Source organism: Gnatocerus cornutus, chromosome 1 (genome assembly GCF_029298725.1).
Source record: "Gnatocerus cornutus isolate USDA-ARS CGAHR chromosome 1, icGnaCorn1.1, whole genome shotgun sequence".
NCBI lineage: Eukaryota > Metazoa > Arthropoda > Insecta > Coleoptera > Tenebrionidae > Gnatocerus > Gnatocerus cornutus.
In genome coordinates, this window is record NC_142233.1 from 10,691,807 (window position 1) to 10,714,149 (window position 22,343).

At 31.5% G+C, this 22,343-nt stretch overlaps 4 protein-coding genes across 6 annotated transcripts; 2 read left to right on the plus strand and 2 right to left on the minus strand.

Annotated features, from left to right (window-relative positions):
* Positions 1–2,517: 2,517 nt before the first annotated feature.
* Positions 2,518–3,155, plus strand: LOC148180321 (uncharacterized). Its single transcript, XM_088036356.1, has 3 exons — positions 2,518–2,732; positions 2,778–3,047; positions 3,098–3,155. The coding sequence occupies exons 1-3, from the start codon at positions 2,518–2,520 to the stop codon at positions 3,153–3,155; spliced, it is 543 nt and encodes a 180-aa protein (XP_087892482.1).
* Positions 3,156–3,336: 181 nt separating this feature from the next.
* On the plus strand, positions 3,337–3,924 carry LOC148180322 (uncharacterized). Its single transcript, XM_088036481.1, has 2 exons — positions 3,337–3,541; positions 3,596–3,924. The coding sequence occupies exons 1-2, from the start codon at positions 3,337–3,339 to the stop codon at positions 3,922–3,924; spliced, it is 534 nt and encodes a 177-aa protein (XP_087892607.1).
* Positions 3,925–10,208: 6,284 nt separating this feature from the next.
* LOC148180323 (uncharacterized) lies at positions 10,209–16,734 on the minus strand. 3 transcript variants are annotated; one of them, XM_088047334.1, is made up of 10 exons: positions 16,073–16,734; positions 15,866–16,013; positions 15,685–15,817; positions 15,462–15,637; positions 15,253–15,415; positions 15,068–15,204; positions 14,669–14,957; positions 14,342–14,611; positions 11,518–11,645; positions 10,209–11,471 (listed from the first exon to the last, which is right to left on the minus strand). In XM_088047334.1, exons 1-10 carry the CDS (start codon positions 16,360–16,362, stop codon positions 10,767–10,769), a joined length of 2,439 nt encoding a protein of 812 aa, XP_087903460.1. In that variant the 5' UTR covers positions 16,363–16,734; the 3' UTR covers positions 10,209–10,766. The 3 variants fall into 3 exon arrangements, with proteins under 3 accessions (XP_087903460.1, XP_087903451.1, XP_087903441.1); XM_088047325.1 differs by having other exon boundaries at positions 11,518–11,642; positions 15,068–15,415; XM_088047315.1 differs by having other exon boundaries at positions 15,068–15,415.
* A 1,174-nt stretch (positions 16,735–17,908) lies between these two features.
* Positions 17,909–22,222, minus strand: LOC148180324 (nucleosomal histone kinase 1-like). The gene is made up of 5 exons (XM_088050106.1): positions 21,844–22,222; positions 21,602–21,798; positions 18,788–19,007; positions 18,562–18,735; positions 17,909–18,514 (listed from the first exon to the last, which is right to left on the minus strand). The coding sequence occupies exons 1-5, from the start codon at positions 22,112–22,114 to the stop codon at positions 18,036–18,038; spliced, it is 1,341 nt and encodes a 446-aa protein (XP_087906232.1). The 5' UTR covers positions 22,115–22,222; the 3' UTR covers positions 17,909–18,035.
* Positions 22,223–22,343: the final 121 nt, after the last annotated feature.

Consider the following 22,343-nt stretch of genomic DNA (forward strand, 5'->3'; position numbering starts at 1 on the left):
AGCAGGCTGTGGATTCACAAAATCAAATAGTGCGTTAAAGATTAAAGAAAAATTTTCCTAATAATGTATAAGTATTAAAAAATTGGAAAAAAAATGCATCCTTAACAATAATTGAGAAAAATCGAAACAGTCGAAAAAATTACGAGTTAGAATTGAACTATGTGCTAAAACAGGTAATGGGCCAATCAAATAGTAGAAATTGGTTTGAGTTAAGAAACAAATTTCATTCCTTTGACATTTTTTGCTAAATTAAAATAAAAAAGTTCTTCGTTATTTTTTGTTTTTTTCGATTTCCAGAACACAGCTTGATAATATTAAAGTTTTAATTAAAGATTTATTTATTTTAAATTAAGCAAAAAATATTATTCCTTTGTCATTTTTCTGTAAAATGAAAAATAAAGTTGTTTTCCCTCTTGTGAATCAATCCGGGGACATACTGTAAATGTAGGTTTAGATTTTGCAATTGATATTTGTAGTTAATCATAGAGCAAAGTTTTGAGAAGAAAACTGAACTAGTTCTGGTTTGAAACCTGATAATCAAAAATTTGGACACTGAATCGTCGTTGATGTTAGTAACAGTATAAATAATTTTCAAGATAGTTATATTCACTATGAAAACAAAGCGGCAAGTAGTGCACGCCAGAAATTCAAGAACGACCTTGATGCTGGAAACATTTATAAACACCTTGTATTGAAGGACGTCGTTGACTAGATTTTTATTAATTATTACGACTAATTTTCAATTACTTGTTTATTAAAATACAATTAACTTTTGAAGTCAATAAATAAAAACAATATTTTTATTTTTATGTTTGGGTCCTATTATTGAATATCCCATATACGGATCTTTAATACCCATTATTGGATATCCTGTATTAGGAAACCTTTTTGTAAAGCATCAAATTTATAAAAAAATACATAGTTGCCGATAAAATAAAAATAGTGTATTTTTTGAAATTTAAACGTATTAATCATAAAGTAAACATTTCAAACTCAATATAAATAATAATTTAATTGATTCAATTTAAGAGCAAATAGTTTTAATATATTTTTTAAAGTATCCAATATTCGGTGCTCTTCCCCGATCCTAAAAAATGTTACAAAGAATTTATGCACAATCTAGAGAAAATCCAAAACAATTTGTAAACACAAAAAAGAATTGAGAGAGAATTTGAGGAACATTCAAAAAACATAAACACTAGAAAATGTAGAAAAAATCTAGAAGGTTCCAGACAATTTAGACCATCCATTGAAAATTTAGAAAAGACGAGAAAAAATTCTAAACGTAAATCAGAAAATTTAGTTAACCTTAAATATATTTGAGGAGAATGAAAAATTAAAAATTATAGATAATCTAAAGAAAATCTTTGAACTTAAAAAGAATCTAGAATTTGAGAATTATCGATAAAGTATTGAAAGTAAAAAAAACTAGAAAAAATCTAGAAAACCTCAAAACATTAATTAAGAGAATTTTGAAAATGTTCTAAAGAGAACATTGAGAAGATGCACAAAAACTCATTCCCCGTGAATATGTATACAGAGGGTAGAAAAATCTATGAAATCTAAAGCAAAGCCAGAATTTTAAGGAAATCCAAAAAAATCATAAGTAAACCTAGAGAATTCAAGAAACAATATATATGTGTGTATGTATGTGCTAAATTTGACATCGTTACGTTGATTTTATAGATTTTTTACTATGTAAAGGTCTTCTGCTAGAAGATATAAAAATTTCCATTTTTAAACACCCCTAAATGCATAAATTTGAAGGTATAAAATCAAGAACGGCATATTTTTTATTAATTTCCACACTATATTTCAGCTAATTTTCGATTCAAATCGCAATTTAGGAAGATCTTGCTCCTACAGATTCCACGATAGTTTACCATCATTGGCTACAATACCGGGAAAACAATCTAAAGAAAATGTATAAAAAATATAGGTAGAGCAATCTTAAGGTAAGTACTAGTACATACAACCTTATTTTATTTAAATATATATATTTTGTAATGTTCCTAGTCCCTTAATTAACCATAATACGCCTCTGATGTGTAAAGAATGTAAAAAATTAGTCATTTCTATTCAAAAAGATTACAGCACTACTAAGCATGTTTCTCTTCCTAGAAATCGCAAACTTTCTCACTCGTTACACGACATACTTTTTTATCCAACCTTACGTTGCCCGGTTACATTGACATTGACATTGCAAAGTTTTGTCAAATTATTTGTTTTGTATTTTGCGAAAGTAAATTTTAGTTTATTTATGAATAAGAAAAGTAAAGTGTTAAACTCCTGCAAAATGGTCATTTCTACTCAGAACAATTTCCGCAAACTCGATAAGAGGTAAATAGTCCTACTTGTAATCCGAAGTTTGGTATGTGGAAAACGAGGAAGTGGCGTACCTACAGGGATTCCGTGGATTCCAAAAAATTCTTCTACGTAGAAATGACCATCCTCATTCGCATGCCAAAAAATTTTTGAGTTACCGTAACACATTTTGTTTTTTCCTCAACGTTGAACATGACAGATAACAAAAATAGCAATGTTCCTTCAAAACCACCGGACAAGCCACAAAAAAAGAATTTCAACAAAATCCGTCTTGATAACGCAAACAGTCCTAAAGAAACAAACGATTACTCATTGGCAGACGAAATTAGATTACTCCAAACCAAAATTATAGAATTAGAGTCCTGTCAAAACAAACTGACAAAACAAGTGGAAAAGAGTGATCTAGAGTAAGTTCTTCCTGATAATAACTTTAATTACAATTTTAATGTTAGATTAGAGCACGAACGACGCAAAGTGACACATCTAGAGCGACAACTAGAGTTTGCCAAAAGCAATCAGTTCATTTTTAAAAACATTGAAGACCCTAGTAAGAATGCGAAATGTTGGGAGACACCTGGAGAGGGAAAAATTGTTGAAGTAAGCGATAAAAGTGTGCAAACTTGGAACGGTGTGTTATGTAGAGCCTGTCTAGACACGGAAAAATTGAGATCTCAGTTGGAGAAGACCAAAGGAGAATATAGCGACTGCGTTTTAATCAAACGGTGCTCATAATAATTATCTGTTACATTTAACACTAATTAATAATTTTTAGAAACACGATGGATAAGATCAGTAAAACGTTTCAATCATTGAAAGGTGTTGACATTTAGAGAAGACTCCCAAAAGATTATTAAAACAGATACTGGACAATTTATACTTCTAATAAATGATTTAATATTTAACTGTTTCCTTCTTGTTTAATAACGTGTGCGTTTTCTTGCCACATCTGTCTTCGCGTGTTTCAATCAATCTACCAAACTTCACTTCGGTCTTGTCAATCAAAATTTTACAATGAATTCTGCCTTACAGAAAGGCCTCAAACTCCTACAACACACTGTGATGGTCCACATCTACTCATCTCCAAATTTCATGATGGAAACCTTCATCAACTTACTAATGTGTGTTTTCTACTGCTTACTAATCCTCGAAGTTACTGCAATCATCAAAAAGCTCAACCTTCCTCCAATGAAAGTGCAACCAAAGTCCTCTTTTGCTGGTAAGTTTGCAACTCCACTTTCCATACTTTAAGCACAAATTCAAACAATTCCAGATTCGAGTGTGAGGTTTAGACAATCTACCCACAAAGGTGTCATTCGAAACCATCCAGATTTAGGCGTCGACATCGTTTTCAAAGAAAATAACTTGTTGGGCAATGATTGGGATACTTCGACGAAAATTAATAAGATCCTTTCAACAAGTGTGAGTGAATATATCCGGCATGACACGAAGGACATTAAATTGGATCTAATTGAAAACGAAAAATCAGAAAATGTTGAAAATGCGTACGAATATCTAACCCACGAACCACATTTAAAGAAACGGGCGCCTCTTGATGGTATTGAGAAGGTTGAACGAACTGAAGTGGTGCGTCTACATTGAATTTGAAACTTTTTGTGGCCTCTTGTAAGAGTAATACACATTTATGTAATAAAATTGCACTTTTGCTGAATTGAATTTGTTTAGAAGTTTTTTTCTTTTCTTCTTCAGTTTGTTTACGTTTTTCAGATCATTTAGAATCTTTACGTTCTTTACGGTCCCTGCGTCCTTTATTAGATCCTTCACAATCTTTACGTTCCCAGCGTTCTTTAGATCCCTTTAGATCCTTTAAATCCTTTTGATCCCTAAGATCCTTTACATCCTCTAGATATTTTCGATATTTTCGATCCTTTCGTACTTTTAGATCCTTTAGATTCTTTATGTCAAATTAATTTTCATGTATTTAATAATGTTCGTTTTAACTCGCTCGGAACGTATATTGTCGCAAGAGCTAACAAACCGCGCAGAGTTACAAAATTTTCCAAAAAACATTGCGCAGTGAAAAGGTTAACCATAGAGTTAGTTACAAAACTCTTCCGGTGATTGAATATTGAAAAATTCACTAAAAAAAATTGCTACAAAGGTGGTTATGCAACCAAATATACAAAAACTAAAGTGAGGTGATGTGTATGATAGATGTGCAGTTGTCAAAATTGAGTGTAATTCCAAACAATCTCTATCGAACTATAGCATATCCGGTGAGAGATTTGGAGATTTCGACACTTGACATATAGGTTGGTAGCAAATTATGCTACAAAATACACTAAAAACACTAAATTCCTACGCAAAATGGGTTGACAGCATTGACTTTAACTATAGTCGGAATTTTATAACTTTGGTTTAACCCCGCCCACATGAACAAATGACGATTTGAATTTGTCGAATCAAGAAATAATATAATCAACATAATCAAAAATTTAACGGCTCAAGTGTCACACATGTCAAGAAGATTTGCGGTTTTGCCAGAATTCAATTAATCGTGAAAGTTTCGTCCATTTTGATGGTGTTTCATCTTCTAATGTGTGGACATTTCTACCCCGACTTTTAGCAAATATCGACGAACTATCAAAATTTTGCAGAGTGAATCAGACTTCCAGCTAAAATTCAATTGGCCCAAAAGGTAGGCGGAGTTAAACCAAATATTATGGTGTGTGGTACACTTTTTATTGCGTAGATTTAGTGACTTTTCTGTCATTCAAACTCTCATTGTACAAACTATAGAAGTCTCTATGTGAAGTCTAAAAATCGTCGTTTTGATTTGATATAAGTAAACAAACAGATCCAGGGCCTTCAGAGCCGCGTCTTCAGATCATTATTGAGTTTATTCAATTGCGTGTGTAATTGGTTGCCTATAATAAACACATTAAATTATTCATTAATAACCCACTTTAATAGATGATTTCAGCATTAATAGTACCTAAAAACAAACGATCTCCGGAAAAATAACCTTAACAACAACGTATAGCATTTTGTTCGTTAATAATGCACCTATGCATAGTAACCTTAGTAACCTTAGTAACCTTAGTAATCATTGGCGTAGCATGAAAATTGGAATCAATGTCTTTTTTTTTTAAATGAGAGGAATTTAAAAAACGAAACCTGCCTACTTCCTTCATTTACAAAAGCTGTAATAGATTTTAAAATCTATTTTAAAATCACCTATAACAAAGATACTGGAATCCAAATTCCGGTTTTGGACGACATTGTAATTCCAAAATTAAACAATTGAACTACTAGTAGAATGTTATCATAACGACCTAAATAATTTATTAACCTACAATAGGTAAGCTATGTCTACAATGTAAAGAAAATAAGCAAATCACCATATAAGTAGTCTACACTTCTACAGTAATTGCAACATTATGCCTACTTTTAAAGCTTGTTATACACAGCTCAATTTTTGAAAAAATAGAGCAAGGGAGGGTGCCGACAGCAATACAGATGGTAAATTTTAAAACAAAAATTGACTACTAATCCCGAAAGCTTATTCGAGAAGTGGAGTAAACGGCCATCCCAATTTCCTAGGCAACGAGAGTCTAATATTCATCTGACCAATGGATGATAGTATGTGTCCATAGTTACCAATTTTCAAATTCTGTTCAGCTTCAGGATTGGCTACAGTTTTTTTGTCTTATCTCGGTTATTTTTTGAGTTAAAAAATTATAGTTTTGAAATTTTGGTTCAGAATTGTTGCCTCCATAAGCCCTTTTTCTCTGGGGCGCAAGTTCTGGGACACCCTGTATAAAGTATAATTCATTCGTCCAGGCTTGTACCATTTTATTTTGGCTGCCACTGTACATATAGGGTCGCATTTCTCTCACTTACACAATAAATAACTATGAATTGCTTCTCTAGCAATTGAAATAAATAAAACTGAAAACATATCTACTTATGCCGTAAATTTCAGAAAAAAATATTTGAAAAATGTCTCTAAAACCTGCTCGGTCGTCGGTGGAAAATACGAGGCAATTTCACTTTAGAAATATGTCATGCCACAAAAACTTGTAAACTAAACTTCTATTTTCCTGCAGAGAATTGTTTGTAGACGCCAAATTTAAAATGCGACTCTATGATTGGTCGTTTAGGAGATCGGGTGCACAATGGAATAGGGAGAATGCAAAAAATGTAACCTATATGTTTTTGTACCAAATTTTGTAGAATATTGTTCAAATAACGCAGTGGTGCAAAAATTTTTGAAAAATACATGACGGTTTTGCCAAAATTGGCTAAAGAAATTTAAATATTCAGGCGGGAGCTAAAACACTTTTTCATTGGTTTGACGTCACATCTCAGTTGCACGCTCCGCCTACTGATAGAATTCCGTGTGCAGAACATTTGTTTAACACCAGCGTTGCAATTTATGGTTGTTTTTGCAAAAGAATTTATACACAATGGAAACGGGATTTCAAAAAGCCGACACACAAAATTTGAGACACGTAGATGTGCGAATGATATGGGATTTTTTATCAAGAAATCCTAACTTTGCTGTGAAAGTGTCGCGGTAACTACATCTTTCTTTAACTTGATATGTCAGTTTACAATGAATGGTTGGATTTTTATTATCCAAGAGAAATACAATTATAATTATTATGTTGATGTTTCTTATTCAACCGGTATACTTTCACACGTTTATTCACATTTTTGCTTTGCATCATTCTCGGTCGGCGGGCGCATTTATCGCATTATTAACGATAATTTCTACAAATACATAGTCAGATTTATTATTTCTGTCTCTCTCATGACACCTTTGTAGAAAAAATATGCTTTTACATTTTGATCTATTTTGATTTGATTGAATTTTATTTATGTACGATATAATAACCACCTATTTTTTTCTATATTCGGAAATGATTCGTATGAAAAATACGCTCTCCGTATCCGCAAGAAAATTTATAATTCAATAATTTGGTAGAAATTAAATAGGTGGTTTACTGTATTGGATTTTTTATAATCAGACTAAATTAATAACAATAACTGATCCAAAGCTTTTGTTGTTTTTTTAATTTTTAATTTCTATACAATCCACTATACAGTATGTCCTCGGATTGAGTTCACAAGAGAGAAAAAAAAGTTATTTTACATTTTACAAAAAAATGACAACGGAATAACATTTTTGCTTAATTCAAAACAGATAAATCTGCAATTAAAATTTCAAAATTATTAGTTTGTACTCTTAAAATCAATTTTTTCATATTTTTATTTATTGAATTTTCTAATCGTAAGTACATAATAGTAGTCTGTGAATTCAAAATATCAAATAGTGCATTAAAGATTAAAGCAAAATTTACTCAATAATGGGTCAGTATTAAAAACTCGGATAATAAATGCAGTTGCATCCGATAAAATTCGAAACAGTCGAATTACGAGTTAGAATTATTGAACTATGTGCTGAAAGAGGTGTAGGTTAATCAAATATTTAAAATTGGTTTAAATTAAGGAATAAATTTTATTCTTTTGGCATTTGTTGCAAAATTAAAAATAAAAAAGTTCTTTGTTAGTTTTTGTTTTTTACGATTTTAGAAACACATTCTGATAAGTTTTAATTTAAGCATAAACTATTATTCCGTGATTTATGCGTAAAATTAAAAATAAAGTTTTTTTTTCCTTTTGCAAATTTAATTCGGGGACATATACTGTAGACTACTCTATAGAATAAAAGTCGCAACTAAATTGGTAAATTTCTTCGAATAGTTTTTTCGTTAGGCCAAAGGATTTTTTTTTTTATTAAAACCCCCAACGCTTCAAGTCTTTAAGAAAATGTACAATTGACAGTTGTTTCGGATATAACAAAAATCTTCAGTTTAAGCAAAAAATTCATTGTTTTTAAGTTTGTATAAAGCACTTTAATAAATAAAGTCAGTGTAGGTAGCATGTGGACTAGAGTTAAAGTCAATAAAAAAATGTAATACCTACATGTATCATGGGTAATATCATAATTAATTACAATAAATTTAAAATATTACACTTTATAGAAACATCAGACATCGAACATCTCGCGGCGGAAAAGCATTTTTTTCTTCTTATTGTCTTAAGGAACTGTTATAAATATTTTTTCGGGTGCATTAATACTAGCACTTTTACATTCTGGCACAAAACACCACTGTTTTGACCCCATTTTCAATTATAAAGACGGCAATCGAATTAGAGTAATACAACAAACGCACGGCTTCGCTAAAAGCGAAGCTGAGATGTGACGTCACAAAGCTAGCCTCGCTGATAGGTATGTTTTCCAATCTCGCTCGAATCGGACTTTTAAAGGCGCTTCAAAAATTATAAACATTTTTTTTGCAATTTTTCCACTAGCGACATCATATTATACGACATGAAAACTATCGATTTTCGTCGAAATTCAAAAATGTGCATTTTCCCTATTTTCGATATTTCCAGTATTGCAGGCACCTGACTGTAAATCATACCATTCTGAACTAAAGAGACTATTCTTATTTAATATTCTTTAATACTTTAGTCATAATAGTTCAAAATCTGCAATTTGTCAATACTTTGAGTAATACATAAGTAATGACAATGACAATAATGCACAAGACTACACTCAAACGTCAAAGATTTTGTGTCCCCGAGTGTATATAAGTAAAAAACTTGGCAGATGAGTAAAAATTTCACAACCGGACCACCCAAAATTAATTTTTCGAATTTCGAAGCGATTTTTTATAATAATATTATTTTGAATAATCATTTTTGATAAAGTTATGAAGATTCAAACTTTTTTGCAGCGAATTAGAAAAATGCATTTTTCTTGCAAACTACAAAAGATACAAAAATGGACTTTTAGTGACCTATTCACTACATAAACACCTATAGAATGAGTATTTAAATAAATTAAATTAAAGAAAATAATTATTTTTTCCCAAAAAAAACATTTTAAAAACAAAAAAAAATTAAACTTAATAAACTTCTCGTATATTTGCCAAAAAATTTAAAGCGTAACTTATTTTACGTTTTGTTGTGTACAAGATTTTAAAAAACATTTCTTGGCACTTCATAAATAAAAAAGTTATACCCATTTTATGAGGTAGCGCGCCTAGCGATCGCCGATTCTATCGTTTATTGCAGTTGAGTTTCTTATTTATTTATTTATTTTATTGGTGCGCCACTGGAGAAGACGTCTTTCTGTGTAAACTTAGATGGTAGGAACCACATTTGGGACAGAACGCGCAGCGCAAAAGTCGACGAAAATATGCTTTTCCGACGACCACTATAAAATATGCCACATTTCATACACTTTTCTCGAGTGAAAATTTAAAATTGCACACAATTTCAGTGCGAAAACGAACGAAGCGCATACCCGTGTGCAATGAAAAATTTGAGATCTCTGATTGGCCGACAACTGTGTGTTTTTATATTGCACACAGGTTGACGCAGATCGGGCATTATCGGTATCTAACTTTCGGCGCAACGGCATAATTATTTTGTCCGCGGCTAGGTGCTCTGCCGAATGACATTTTAAGTTTTAACTTGACCAGAGGTAACTTGACGTGTTTTTGTACCGTTATTAGCAAGTGGAAGAGCGTAAACCATAAACTTTAATTAAAAAAATAAATATTAACTCTGCGATTTTTGTGGTCGTCGGAAAAATATCGTGTACAACACGTGTTGAAAATTCGATTTCACACTAGTTTGCTTAAGCCACTCGCCTACGGCTCGTGGCTCAATTCTGCAAAACTCGTGTGAAATCTTCCATTTTCAACACTTGTTATACAATATACTATTTTCTGTGTGCCGCTCGAAAGATAGTGAACCGTTACACGGTCTCTAATATCGACTATTTTTAGCCAATAAATTCGTTGAACAACTAAATCTCACACAATAAAAAAATTTAATCAATAACATAACTCTAAATGACAATTTATTTAGACGAGTGACAATCCTTAATGCAGATTATAATATAAAACCTCAGATACATTAAGATCAGCGAATACAGTACGAATAAAAAAAAACAACTCAGTCTAATAAAGAAAAACCGCAGTAAATGGACAAAAGTTTCTCAGGTACTGTATATATGATTGACTTAAGTAAAAACAAGATATTTTATATTACAATCAATTCACACAAAAGGCAAAATAGTGCCCTATAGATTTTAAAGGCAACAACTAAATATTTTCCAATTTTATGGCAATATACTATTAAAATAGATTTGTACAAGTTTATACAAAAACGATGAAATTTGAATGTTTTTTTGTTTGCATGTTTAAATTTTAAACAAAGATTTATTCGTAAAGATCTTGTTAGTAAACTAACAAAGTTGTATGCTACACTATATTTTCATGTAACTCTGTTTACAGAAGTACTAAGTCTATTATACATTTTTTTGTGAAAAGTTTAAGCAAAACTGCTCGTTACAACCTGTCCTGCACTAATAATAATGTACATATTGTTGCAAAAAATGTTCAAAAACCTCCTTGATAATGTCCTCTCATATTACCTCGCACCTTGTGATGCATTCTGTTTGGTGCACCTCTACCAAAACCCCGACCTCTAAAGTTACTAGCTCCCCGAAATCCATAATTTCCACGTCCTCTACCCCGTTGAATAACACGATTATTATACACTGCACTTCCTCTGTGTCCTCTACGAAAGTTATAATTCACATTACAGTTTTGTTTTGGTATCCAATTATTAGATTGCAGATGTGGAGGCATCATATGCGGCGACATATGAGGCGGCGGTTGATCCATATTCGGCATAGGATCGGGGTCCTGTAAATTCGCGGTAAATTCATTCGAGTTGAGTTCATTATCGAGATCATCAAGAAAAGTATTCGCATCTACATCGTCCGGAAGATCTGGAAACGGAGGCGGCGGTTTTAAAATCGAACTGTTCCGCATTCTATTATCGTGATCCACTACAACTTTTAGATTTTCGCGGTGCTCTTGATGCTCCTCACTTTCATCTTCACTTAACTCCATGTCGATGCTTTCGATGTTATCCACCAATTTCCTCGGAGAAGGAATCTGTTTTTTAATAAACTGATTAGAACCCATCATCGATTTAGGCGGCGGAGGTGGTGGGGGAGGTAATTTTAATTGCTCAATGTTGAAGGGCGGTAATCTATAATCTTGATCTACACCTGACTGCACGTCTGTCCGGTAGTCCTTAAGAAAATTATTAATAACAGGGGATGAACTGTCCGACTGTTACCTTATCAGCGCCTGATGTGTTCCAAATGTTTGATTGAGAAGAAATGTTTGAATTTGTGTCCGCGGGAGAGCCGGTCAAACTGATTAAGTTTCGATGATCCACGTCTTTACCTCGTCTTCGTGCGTCTTCTGAGAAATGAAAAGTACATAAAACGGATGATTACTTTTTTTTATTTCTAAAGATTACAACTTTTTAAATTCGTGTATTTTGCCCTAAAAATTCGTAATTTAGCACAGTTAATAAATGTGTAAAACCAATAACTCTCTAAATTTCATCGCATTATTTTAAAATTACCAAAATTGCAGAATATAACCGAAAATTAGTTACTTCTAATAATTTGAGTTTTAAAAATTCGCCTATTAATTCCTGTAATTTTGTAATTAGACACAATTAATAAACGGATCTGAAATAATAACCGTACTAAACTTCGTTGCAATAGCACCAAATCCACCAAAATTACAAATGTAATTATAAAACTTAACTTTTTAAAATTCCGAAAATATTTTTTCTTTCGAAATACTAATACTTTTAAAGGTCGTTTAATTTTATAGTGATAAAATTTGGTTGACTTAGATATGAATATTAAATGTACCAAATTATAGAATTTTAAAACAAGGAGTAAAATTTTTAGAAATTCATATTTCAACTTTTTCTAGTAGATTTGTCTGGCAGTGTTAACAATAATTCAATGAAATTTGGACAACTAATTGCTTTAAATATGACTATTGGACGTACTAAATTCCAGAATCTTAGTACCAACTGTAAAAAAAGTAGATTTTTTCATTCCGGCGTCAAACTCAAAATACAAAATTTTCGATTACCTATATTCTGTAAGTTTTTAAAATGAATGTCACGAAGTTTGGTGGACTTTCAACACAACTATTAAGTGTACTAAATTACCGGATTTCAGAACAAAAAGCAGGCATTTGAAAATTTTTCATTCCAGAGACAAACCCAAAATTTTAGATCATAAATTCTGAAAGTTCGACATTTTTAAAGTGAATGTCACGAAATTTGGTAGATTAATGACTTTAGATGCGACTATTAAGTGCACAAAATTTTATAAGTTTTTATTTGAAAAATTAATCTGAAAACCAAAATTTTATAGAACATTTGTCCGCGAGTTTTAGAGATTACGCAACAAAATTTAGTAAACTAATTGTTTTAGATATTATTATTGAGTGCACTAATAATTTATTTTAGAACAAGGAACGAATTTTAGAAATTTTCATCAGGAGTACAATCTCTAAATCCAAAACTTTCGATTAAATTCTAAAAATCCAACAGTTTTAAAGCCAAAAAAAAATACTTTAGATGCCTACACTGAGTCTATTAAATTACAGAATTTTGAAACAAAAAGTTTGAATTGAGAATCCAAAATCCAAAATGTTTTAATACATTCTGTAAACCCGACAATTTTAAAGTCAAAGGAGTAAAATTTGAGGGACTTGTTACTTAAAATGTGCCTAAATAACACTCCTAAATTACAGAATTATGAAAAATTTCGATTTTTTTATTAAACAAATTCAAAATACATTTTTTTAAATAAATTCTGTAATTTAAATTTGAGTTGAGTCTATAAAAACATTAAAAATACATATCCGTTTCTTTTTCGCAGATGATTTATCCCAAAAAGAATTTAAATTACAGAATTTAATAAAAAAAATTAAGTTTTGGGTTCGTCTTTAAGACCAACATTAGAAAAATTCGATAACTTCATCCTACAATTATGTAACTAGTTCATCAAATTGTAGGGAAAAAGGCATATTTAAGAAAACTTAATCTTTAGAAAAAACAAAAAAAAATCCTAATTTTTTATTAAATTATGTAATCTCCGCGATTTTAAAGATTTTGCAAAAAAATTGGCGAAATTACCAATTTAAACACAGCTGTAAACTTTAATTTGTGCTAAACGGTCGGTAGCTAATTCAGTTATTATTAGAAACCACAAAATTTTAGGAAAATGAATAATTTAGAAAAACTGACATGGTGGTCACTCAAATAAAAAAACGTGTTTAAATTCTCAAAAATTATTTAAAAAAAGATTTGTTCAATAATATCGTGCGATTGATTAAATTTCCATTCGCAGTCGGCTCTGAGAAAAATAAATCATGTAACTAACACCGCGCCGCAGCAGTTTTGACGAATAAAAACCTAAATATTTAAGAAATTTGACAGTTTTCAAGTAAGAAGCCGCCAAATGCATAGCAAATTAAAATAATTCCAGCTTAGTAGGCTAGTGGATTTTTAATTTTTATTTTATAAAATGTATTTGTTAAGTCTATAAAAACATTAAAAATGAATATCTGTCTGTTTTTCGCAGATGATTTATCTCAAAAAGAATTTTAAATAATGGGCATTTGAATACGCGCCTCCACAGTCGGATTTGTGATGTCATAACTTCTAAGTCGATGCCAATAAGCTACGACTAACGGCCTTCTCTCTATCTCACTCTCACTCCTACAACATTTGGTGCCGTATGTTTTCTCAATTCATATGCTTCATACAGTCAGTTTTTAAACGTAAAATTAACAGGCAATTCCAAACTTTTACGAACAATAAATATGTTCAGAAAATAAATAACACATAAATGGAATCATATCAAAATGTTATTTGTGAAAGAAGATTTTTCTGCGAATCTGAAGTTTTTAGTCGATATTCACAATTGTACAATGTTGAAGTCAAAAGTACGTATAAAATGACATTTTATCCAATATCCTTAATGATTAACCTCAAAAAGGCGTTATTAACAATCGGACTACCAACAGAACTCAAATTATAAAGCTCATGTCAACAGAATTTTTTTTATGGAAACGCAGCTCACCAAGCTCAGAAGACAAAGTATGAAGAATCCTGTGATCAACATCAGCCGCTCCACTCGTAACATTATTATCATGATATTCAATTCCTTCAATATACCCCTCTTTTTCAAAAATGGGCGGACTTTCCGGCGTGTCGGTATCAATATGTTGTTGTGTCCAACTAGCATCTGGTTCCCACGTATCCGGTTCCTGCTCTGGATTATATTCTTCAGAAGACGAAAACGGATTTGCTCCATTTGGAGGATCAAATGATCCCACACCAGGTTCAAAGCCTGCAATTTTGAATATTTTTTTATTTTAATATTTAATATATAGTTTGTTGTTCTTACCATAATTTCCTTTATCTGCAGGATTGTAACTATGATAAGGATGATCATAGTCCGATTTGGCACTGAACGGAGGCATCGGTGGTGGTAATAAAGGCAAATGACCTCCTTCTTGATATTGAAAGGGTGCCGATTCTGTAGGTGTCTCAATTGGGGGAGGTGGAGGTTGACTTATAGATTGCAGTACGTTAGACATGTCAACATTTAAGCTGTAGTTGCTGTTTGTTACATCTGTTAAACTAGGGTTTGTTGATGTTTGAGTGTTGGTGAAGAGAGACGAAGCGTTCAAATTCTAGAAAAAAAAATCGGATTTAATATACAAAACACTCAAAATTCCTACACTTCTTACTTAGGTGTAGATAAAAATTTGTATAAAACACACTATTAATAAAAGAAACTTACCTCTACATTAAAATTCGAACCTATAAAACTTGTGTAACCATTAGCAACAAAGTTTTGAGCTTCTGTTGTGGGTGGAGGCACAGGATTATAGTACCCCGCTGTAAACGACACTGCAGGATTGTAATCAACACCAGAATCTGAAAATTCCATTATAAAAACCATCAATTCACACGCTCGATTTTTACTTTTTGATTTGATATCATTGTCATCAGGCAACTCTATATCACAATCAGGACTAGGTGAAGGGGCGTTAATATCTGGTGATGGAACAGGACTGGCTAATGTAGCCTTGTGTTCCTCTAGTTTTCTTTGGAATGACTTAACTTTATTACCAAAAACTTTGTATGCCTGAAAAATGGTTTTAAAATAAAGAAAGCAATATTTTCATACTTACAGTAGCGACCACTTTAACATCTCTTTTGTCTTTGTCTAAATGGTTGTTGGCCTGCTTCAAGACGGAAATATTTGTAATTCTACATTTTATTTCAGTTTTCAGAGCGTTGATATACCCTTCTAAGTGTTTAACGTAAATTTCTAACTCCTTTTCTACATCATCAACGTGGGCACGTTCTAAAATCCGTCGTTTTAACCAAATTACGTTAGTATTTTATAAGTACCTTTTAAAGAAACGCAGAGAGTTTCAGTCTCAAGCTGGATTTTTGGGTTGTGCTCCTTTAAAACCTTTAACTTCAGATCTGTTTCATTTTCTAATTTGGAGCACTGTTTGATTTTGTTAATTACATAATTTGACTGAAACACGACAGTTAATTAAGAATATTCAATTTAGTGTAGACAAACCTGAAACTCATGGGGCTCATCACTTTTAGACGCTGTAGGAACCACACTAATGAGTCCACACAAATCAGATATGAATTCTTCATTATAAACACCTCTTTGCTGCCATATATTAAAAATCCTGACGATTTTGTGCTTCACTTTATCGTCACTACAAAACAAACATGAAAGACTCATTAGGATTATACAGTGTGTTGTTTTTTTCCTTACCGGACCAAGGTTGTGGCCTTCTGTAGAGCTGTGCCCCAACTATCAACAAACTCAAACTGTTTCCTCTTACTATACTGAATAACATCATTAGCTAGGTAGAATAAGTTCAGTCTCTGTTCAACTTTCACTCTTTTTAACACATTTAACCAAGAACAAACAATTTTTTTATGATGCTGCCTGTTTTCCAAACACCACTTGCAACAAGCATTTATATTTTCCTGCGAGTCCTTTAAAGCAGTTAGTCGTTTCTCAAACTGTATAACATTGAATTCCTCAACTTGTGACCCCATATTTGCCAACTTTGCATTCACTTTGATGTTTGCCACAGTAATCTCATCAAGCTTGTTGTTATTGTTAACATTTTGTCTCAAAGCTGTACACTACTGGGCCAAGTTAATTATTGCCACAGCTGTGGCATTCGCTAATTGTAAGCAAAAATGCCAGAGATCTTTCTAAGTAGAACTGGAGGTTACATTTATGCCTTCTTCCTCGGCGGTTGCTCAAACGGGTGGTGTTCGGTAATATAACCTAAAAGGTTTGTTGTTTGCTCCTGAAAAACGTCGGAGTCTGAAGGAAACGTTCAGTTTTGATAAAAATCAACAATAAGCCGACAACGACAACCATAATCATAAACTACCATAACCAATCCACTCACATGTCAAAAACAAGGAGATTTTCCGGACACTGGACGAGGCGGTGTTTTCAGAGGACGCGACGTTGAGTTGAATTTATAATTTATAAAATTTTAAACATTGCTTGCTCTTTAGTAATTATCCTAATTGTATTTTCTAAAGAAGCTCATTAAAATATAATTAGTTGCCATTAGTGTTTTTGTTAAATCGTTTTAAAAATATTATTCTTATGTGTATAGGCAACCAACATTGCGGCATCAATTTTCAATTTTTTCTTGAGCAAATTTAAAATTTAAAAAATAAGAAAAATTCGTGCATATTGCAAAATTCGTGTCATCGTTGATGCAAAATGTTGTAAAGTTTAAAAATAATGTAAAAAAATACAGGGTGTTATGGAAATGAGTGCACACAAAAATAAACTGGTAAGTTTGAGAACTCACCATTTGCAACAATTTTTCTTAATGAATTTTTTTATGGGTTTTTTTAAAAGCCATTCCTCCCCCTCCCCATATTTCGACAAGTCGCCCACCTACCATTGAAAAGGTATAAAATCAAAAAACAAAAAACCATAAAAACAACTGCGTTATCAGTTCGCCCGTGAGAAATCTGATTAATGGTTTTTTATTGTAAACTAATTTGCGGTGGTGTTTACTACAATCAAGTTTCGGATTAAGTAAAATTAAATAATCTGAAACTCATTGCAGACTCTAAAAGAGTAATCTTAAGCAAATTCTAGAAAAACTTTAAGAGATTTCAAGGATCTAAAAAATATCTAAGACAATTGATGAAGAGTTGAAACAAAATTATTTATACAAAATATGTGAGAAAATTAAAAAAAAATCTAATCTGACCTGCTCAATACAAAAAATCCATGTATTAGTATGAACAAAAACAGTGGTTATTTCCATATAAAAATTGCTCGGTTACATGAATCTCGACTAGAAATTTGGAACCATAATAGCAGTTTCTATATAAGAAAACTGTTTTAGTTGGTGGTTTGAAACCTGAAAATCATAAACTTGGACACAAAACCGTAACTGAAACGTCCTTGACGTAAATGACTATCAATAATTTTCAAGATAGTTATATTCACTATAAAAACAAAGAGGCAAAATAGTGCATGACAGGAATTCCAAAGTATCCAAAGCCACCCTTGATGCTAGAAATAAACACCTTGTTTAATACATATAGAAACATTTCCATACTTTTGCAAAAAACTTTATTAATCAAAATTATACAAAAATACACTAAAAAGTACACCTTTTTCGCCGGTGCTTACAAGTCTTCGACTCTCTATTTCTCGTAATAATTAACCCATGGAAATTAACGTCTTAGCATAGCAAGTCTTTCCTTCCTTTTTTTTTCGTCTCGTTCCTTATTTTTCGTGCATACACTTCCAACATTTCCGCATTATAACCCTCGAGTTTGTTACTGTTGACCACATCCCCATTCAATTTTTCTTTTTTGGTAGTGGGTTTCCTCTTTTTATCCGCTTCTTTTTCTCTTCGCCTCGCTAAAATTTCTTTCATGGCATCAGTCATGATTTCACTTGTTTGGTTAACAACATATTGATTCTCTTTCTGTTTCTTCTCTTTTTTTATAGATGGTTTGGTCATTTCGACGTCGTCATCTTCAACCCTCACCACTTTTTGAACATTTCGCTTTTTAGGGCTGCTAAATTCCATTACACCATTTGGGAAAGCGTCGTTTTTCTGTATTTCTGACTCGAATAAAGCACGAATTTTTTTATAGTCAGGTACTTCGTTAAACTTTAGCTTATTACAATACTGTAGGAACTTAACAAGAGATTCTGGAAAACAATTATCAATTTTGAAAAATAACAGTAAAGAACGTTACCATTATTTTTTGTAAGACACGTTTTTACAAATTTTGGAATGTCAGCCATATTTTCTTCCTTCTTTTGTTGGACAACTTTAGGATCACTTAAAGCACGCTCCCACGGTAAAGTCCCTCCTAACCAGTGAATTAGATTGTATCCAAGAATTTCAAAGTCTCCTCTTCTTGTTGGCACTGTAAATTAATTTAATATCACGACATTATAACATACATAGTTAAACATTACCTCCAGAGTGAGCATCACGACTGAGGTACTCAATAGTTCCGTCATGAGCCTTCTTGGGATTTGGTTTAAATTCTTTGTCGGTACTAAATTTCGTTGCTAAACCAAAGTCGAGAAGATAAGATTGGTTTTTTGTCGCAGGTGTGGTTCCCATGAGAATGTTACCCCCTTTGATGTCAGCATGAACGTAACCGAATTCGTGAATATATTCCAAAACGTAAGTCTAAGAAAAAAAAATTAAGTTACCAAAATGCAACAGGTAGTTGAGTTACTGTGGTACCATAATACAAAAATTGGTTTTTAAAAACACGTAGCTGAGGAATCTTCCATACATGCTTGATGGGATTTGGAATCAGGAGTTTGAGCTGGCCCTAACAGGTCTCTTTAATAATTGTAAACAATAGGCGGGGGCTATTTGTAGTATTACCGACATAAAAAAAACAATTTCGAACAATAAATGGTCTGTGAGGAACATTAGTTACATAAACTCAGATGTAAAGGTATTTATTTGGTACATTCTTCTCGTAAATTGTCACATTCTCTCTTGATTTTCCCTGTTTGAAAAAGCAATTTTTAAATCAAAAACTGACAAAGTAAAATTAACGCCAATCCACGTATTTTCTACACCACTAGCAAAAAACGTACCTGAAATGACTTGTTTCCTAAGCAGCCAGTAACTCAATTTTTTGTTTACTTTGAAATCACCGGCGCACAAGTAAGCAAATTTATTAAAATTTTGGTGTAATTTTATCTCGAAAACGAAAACAGTTTTATTAAAATTTTTTTCTCTTAATAGGCTCAATTTGTGACAACGAATTATCACACTCTTTTTGTACATGCATTGTACACAGCCTGTATAATTGTTCTTTTGATTTTTCTTAATTGTCTTTATAGTCCCTCGTTCTTTTTAATTTTTTTTTATACTATCTGAATTTTTAATATTTTCTAGACCGTCTATAAATTCTTATTGCTATTTATATTCTTCTTACATTTTCGGTCAGATTCTCCCTCGATTTTATATAACCTTGTTTTAGACTAATTCTCCATAGATTTTCCAGACTATCTTTGGATTCTTTTTCATCTATTTATACCCTTAAAGTTTTATAAATTTAAGTAATTGTTACATTTTAAATTCATTAGAATGCTTAGATGCTTCGATTTTCTTTCATTTCTAGATTGTATATATTGTTTTGAATCATTTTACATTGTAGGTTTTATAGATTTGTCTTAAATTATTTGAATTCAATTTTAATTCTCCTTTAAGATTTTCTAATCTTCTTTTTAGAGTCTCTAGATTTTCTTCAGATATTTATTGTTAGTTAGACAGTTTTCTTTAAATTCTCTTTAAGTTTTCCTTAAATTTTATTTTGTTAATTTAATTCTCATTGTAATTGCAATATTCTCTTGATGCTAAATTTTCATTATAGTCTCTAGTCCTTTTATGTAGACTTTAGAATCTCTAATAATTTCTCTATAAATTCTGTTTATACTAAAATCAAATTATGTTTAAAGTTTTTAAATTGTCCTTAAATTATATTTTGAGCTTCTTCAGATTATGCATCTTCAGATCATTCTTTACATTCTCCTGAAATTCTCTTGAGTCTCTTTAGATTATTTCTTATATTGTTTAAATTCTCTCTTTTTCTGGTATTTTCTTTAACCATTTTTAGATTGACTAGCTACTCTTTATATTTGCTCAGACACTTTAGATCTGTTTTAAAGTTATAATTTCTTCTAGACAAATTATTAAATTATTAAATTTAGATTCGATTACTTAATTTTTTTATAATTTTCCATAAATTTTCGATTGTATAGAATTTCTTTTTAGATTAACTTTAAAATTTTTAGATTTTACTTGTAATTTGTATGTATTGATTTTCTCATTTAAAAATGTTCCTTGGTTTTCTTCTTCGTAAATCGTCTTGAGTCCCAGTATTTTCTCTAAACTCCCGTTGGACTCCACTTGAATTATTATCGTTAGATTTTAATTATTTACCTTAATTTCTGTTTTCTTTTAAACTTGTCCTCGTGTTAATTTTCTTTAAAATCTTGCCATATTTTCGTCATATTCTATGGACAATTGATGTCTCCAAGTTTAGTTTCTTGCCTTTCCATAAATTTTCTTAAAGTAGTTGGAAATCCTTTCCATTTCTTAATTGTTTGAACAATCTGCAATTTTTTTCTTATATTCTTTTTAAAAGTCTTTGAGATTTCATTAGGTTTTCTGAATATAAGATTATACTTATGATCTTCTTAATATTAGAATCTTTATATTCTCTCTAGATTTTCTTTAAACGTTCCTTTGGATTGGGATTCGGAAACCAAAAACTCATCAAGAATCTGATCTCAATAGTATATATACTCTAAACAAAGCTGCAGGATACGAGTTATAGATACTATTTTTTATTACGGTTTTTATTTCGAAGCTCTACCAGGCAAGTTGGCACATTACCTACGCCCTACGTCCCTAAACGATCTTTATTGACTTTTCATTCTGACCCCAAAAATGGTGTTGGAATGAGCCATTATTAAATAATTTCTAGTGCCTTTTCATTCTCGTTTTTTGGTGTCTGAATGAAAGTCACTGAAGATTGTTTAAAAATAAAGGTTGTTCTACTATCATTTTTAAACACAGATTAAGATCATTCCGATGCTATAATCTAGAAATGGTCTTTCTGCCAAAAAAGTTAATAAAGACACTTTGATAGGATGCAGATAAACATCAAAATGGTACTTTTTTACATATTAAAAATGGGAAAGATACAAAAATGGTGGATCAATATTTTTTATGTGAAGTTTCTAAATTAAACCACTTACAATTTGCCATGCCAGTTGAAACACAGTACTTGCAGATAAGGCGCCATTATTTTCCTTCCTTAACTTATCAATATCCTTTCCAAATTTTTCCATAACAATAAATCTGTATTTAGTAGCCCCAATTTCGTGTGAGCCAGACCCCAAATACGCTGGCATTCCAAATGATTTCAACTTGTGTTTCTTCATAAAAGTCTCAACTAAAAATCAGTGTTAGATGCAATATGATTTTATAAACAACATACTATCAGCTTGTTTCGCATTTTTCATATAAAAATGCATTTCTACAAATAAGGGGCCATTTCCGTGAGGTTCAACTTTAATAACGAATGGATATTTAGAAGATGTGCTTGTAGCTTCGCAGGCAGAGTAGATTTCCCCAAATCCCCCTTTTCCAATTGATGTTCCTAAACGCCACTGCTTTTTAGAGACGTCGGTGAAAATCTCTCCTGGAAGAATAGGATCCGGCATTTTATAACCAGTGGCCTTTTTACGAGGTTTTTTCACTTTATCCATTTTTTAAGGTTAATAAAGACACTTGGAAAAACACAAAATATTTAAACAATTTCGACAGAGTAAGTACAAAATCAACACAATTTACACTTTCACTACAATTTTTGATAATTTGCAATTAAATTGGCAATCAAATGGCAATAAAACATTTTCAAAATTAAAATTGGGAAACTGGCATAGGTGTCACTGCAATGCAATCGCTGTCACTGTCACATAACCTTAATTATTTTGA

Excerpts from the sequence above, each read along its gene's own strand:
- LOC148180321 (XM_088036356.1), top strand. The coding sequence starts at position 2,518 with ATGACAGATAACAAAAATAGCAATGTTCCTTCAAAACCACCGGACAAG. Across the intron at positions 2,733-2,777 it reads GTGGAAAAGAGTGATCTAGA|ATTAGAGCACGAACGACGCA; the intron begins GTAAGTTCTTCC and ends TTTTAATGTTAG. Across the intron at positions 3,048-3,097 it reads GACTGCGTTTTAATCAAACG|AAACACGATGGATAAGATCA; the intron begins GTGCTCATAATA and ends AATAATTTTTAG.
- LOC148180322 (XM_088036481.1), top strand. The coding sequence starts at position 3,337 with ATGAATTCTGCCTTACAGAAAGGCCTCAAACTCCTACAACACACTGTG. Across the intron at positions 3,542-3,595 it reads ACCAAAGTCCTCTTTTGCTG|ATTCGAGTGTGAGGTTTAGA; the intron begins GTAAGTTTGCAA and ends AAACAATTCCAG.
- LOC148180323 (XM_088047315.1), bottom strand. The coding sequence starts at position 16,362 with ATGGGGTCACAAGTTGAGGAATTCAATGTTATACAGTTTGAGAAACGA. Across the intron at positions 16,014-16,072 it reads AAGGCCACAACCTTGGTCCG|TGACGATAAAGTGAAGCACA; the intron begins GTAAGGAAAAAA and ends TTTGTTTTGTAG. Across the intron at positions 11,646-14,341 it reads TACTTTGTCTTCTGAGCTTG|AAGACGCACGAAGACGAGGT; the intron begins GTGAGCTGCGTT and ends TTCATTTCTCAG.
- LOC148180324 (XM_088050106.1), bottom strand. The coding sequence starts at position 22,114 with ATGGATAAAGTGAAAAAACCTCGTAAAAAGGCCACTGGTTATAAAATG. Across the intron at positions 19,008-21,601 it reads TTCAACTGGCATGGCAAATT|ACTTACGTTTTGGAATATAT; the intron begins GTAAGTGGTTTA and ends TTTTTTTCTTAG. Across the intron at positions 18,736-18,787 it reads TCGTGATGCTCACTCTGGAG|TGCCAACAAGAAGAGGAGAC; the intron begins GTAATGTTTAAC and ends ATTAATTTACAG.